General features: G+C 67.2%; 1 protein-coding gene across 1 annotated transcript in view; it reads right to left on the bottom strand.

Moving 5' to 3' along the window:
• Nucleotides 1-1,703, bottom strand: part of SEC14L2 (SEC14 like lipid binding 2) — a 6,746-nt gene that overhangs the window by 305 nt on the left and 4,738 nt on the right. Inside the window, exons 4-10 of the mRNA XM_009642924.1 lie at nt 1,357-1,459; nt 1,075-1,135; nt 911-994; nt 635-741; nt 409-548; nt 146-315; nt 51-59 (exon numbers count right to left, since the gene is read on the bottom strand). Coding sequence (XP_009641219.1) covers nt 51-59; nt 146-315; nt 409-548; nt 635-741; nt 911-994; nt 1,075-1,135; nt 1,357-1,459 — 674 coding nt within the window. The remainder of the gene's footprint in view (nt 1-50; nt 60-145; nt 316-408; nt 549-634; nt 742-910; nt 995-1,074; nt 1,136-1,356; nt 1,460-1,703) is intronic.

The raw sequence follows: 1,703 nt of genomic DNA, 5'->3' as shown, positions 1-1,703 counted from the left end.
GCTGGAGCTCCCCTTCTTGGCGTGGAGGTAGCTGTAGGTGTTGTCAAAGCGCAGGACATCTGCAGGGAGATGGGGGGGGGTGTCAGGGACACGGGGAGCACCTGCGGGGTCCCCCCAGCACCCCAGGTCAGGGGGATGGACGCACAGATGCCGGGTGTGGGGCAGGCGAGGGAACCATCCTCGGGCACCATGTGGGAGTTGTAGCGCTGGTTGGGGTGGACCTCAGTCATCTCGCCCGCCCGCTGCCGCTCCCCGATCTTGGTCTTCAGGTAGACCCCGAAACCCACGTCGGCTCCCTCCGACCTGAACTGCCACCTGCAGCGGAAAGAGCCGATGGGGTCCCGTGGCGGGGCTGGGGACACCCCACCGCTGCCCCCTAGCCCCATGGCGGGGACCCCCCCTCCTCACCGGAGGACGCAGCCGGGGAAGAGGATCTCACACTCGACCTGGTGGGACGAGCGACGGTTGACCACCACCGTGTGCTCGTACTCCTGCGCCAGCCGGTCCCGCACATAGTAGTGCTGGGGCACGTCCCCCCCCTGGTTGATCTGGAAGAGGATGGAGATGGATGCGGGAATGAGGGGGGGGACACGCGCACATCCCTGAGGAACCCAGAGTGGTGGTGGGGTTCTACCTTGCTCGGGCACTTGGGGTCCCCGTCGGGGTCCGTCAGGGTGCCCCCGTACTCCACTGGGATCTGCTCGGGGTTGATGTACTTCTGCAGGACCTCCTTCCAGTTGGCTGGTGGGGCAGAGGGCAGCAGGGTTTGTGGAGGGCCCAGCCAGGGAACGCCCCCACCCCAGGGTTGGGGTTTCACCCCCAGGTGGGGCGAAAGCAGAGGGGGACATGGCGCCCCAGGTTCGGCTCCCACCCCAGCCAGGGAAGCCCCGGGGCGGGGGTGCAGACTCACATCCCAAGACCACGACCTTCTTGCGGGTGTCCTCGCTCAGGAAGTGCTTGATGAGGTTGTAGGCCACCGGGAAGATCTTGGGGGCTGGGGGGTGCGGATGGGGGAGCATTAAGATGGGGATCAGCCCCCGGCTGGGGGAACTGGGACCCCGGGGCCAAACTCACCCTTCACAATGAACAGGCGCTTGAGGGACTCGGGGTAATTCTCCTCAAACATGGAGAGGAACTGCAGGACGAGAGCTCTGGGTCATCCTCCTGCCCCGCGTGCCCAGGGTACCACACCCCAAAACACCGGGGATGGGGTGTGGGGCACCGGCAGGGCCCTGCTCTTGCATCATGGCCGGGGGCCGTGAGCCCACCCAGGTCCCTGCGTCACCGCGGCGGTGCCACCGCAGCCCAGGGTCGGTCCCTGGCCGGGGCAGGGGGGGTCGGCAGGGAGCCCCTCACCTCCCCATATGTGTCCACTGCTGGCTTCCAGAGGTGCTTCAAGCCCAGGCCCTCACAGTCGTAGACCATCAGCACCGTCTCGATCTTCTTGCCCAGCTGGGATGGAAGGATGGGGACAGGGGGCTCAGGCAGCACCCAGCCCCTGCGGGGACCCACGGGACTGGGGGGTCCTGGCCAGCCCCAGGGACGGGGGGGTCCCCCCAGGGCAAAGTCTCCTCCCAAGTTTTGGTGTGGGGACAAGGGGCATCGCGGGCTGGGGTCAGTGCTGGGACAGGGACAGGGGAAGCCATGGGTGGTGGGGATGGACCTGCCACTGACTTAGGGTGCTGGCAGGGGGGTGGGCTCAT

The sequence above is a fragment of the Egretta garzetta genome, unplaced genomic scaffold (assembly GCF_000687185.1).
Source record: "Egretta garzetta isolate BGI_Z169 unplaced genomic scaffold, ASM68718v1 scaffold7, whole genome shotgun sequence".
NCBI classification, from domain to species: Eukaryota; Metazoa; Chordata; class Aves; order Pelecaniformes; family Ardeidae; genus Egretta; species Egretta garzetta.
The sequence above is the reverse complement of the archived record's forward strand: the minus strand, read 5'-3'. Positions and strand labels throughout refer to the sequence as shown.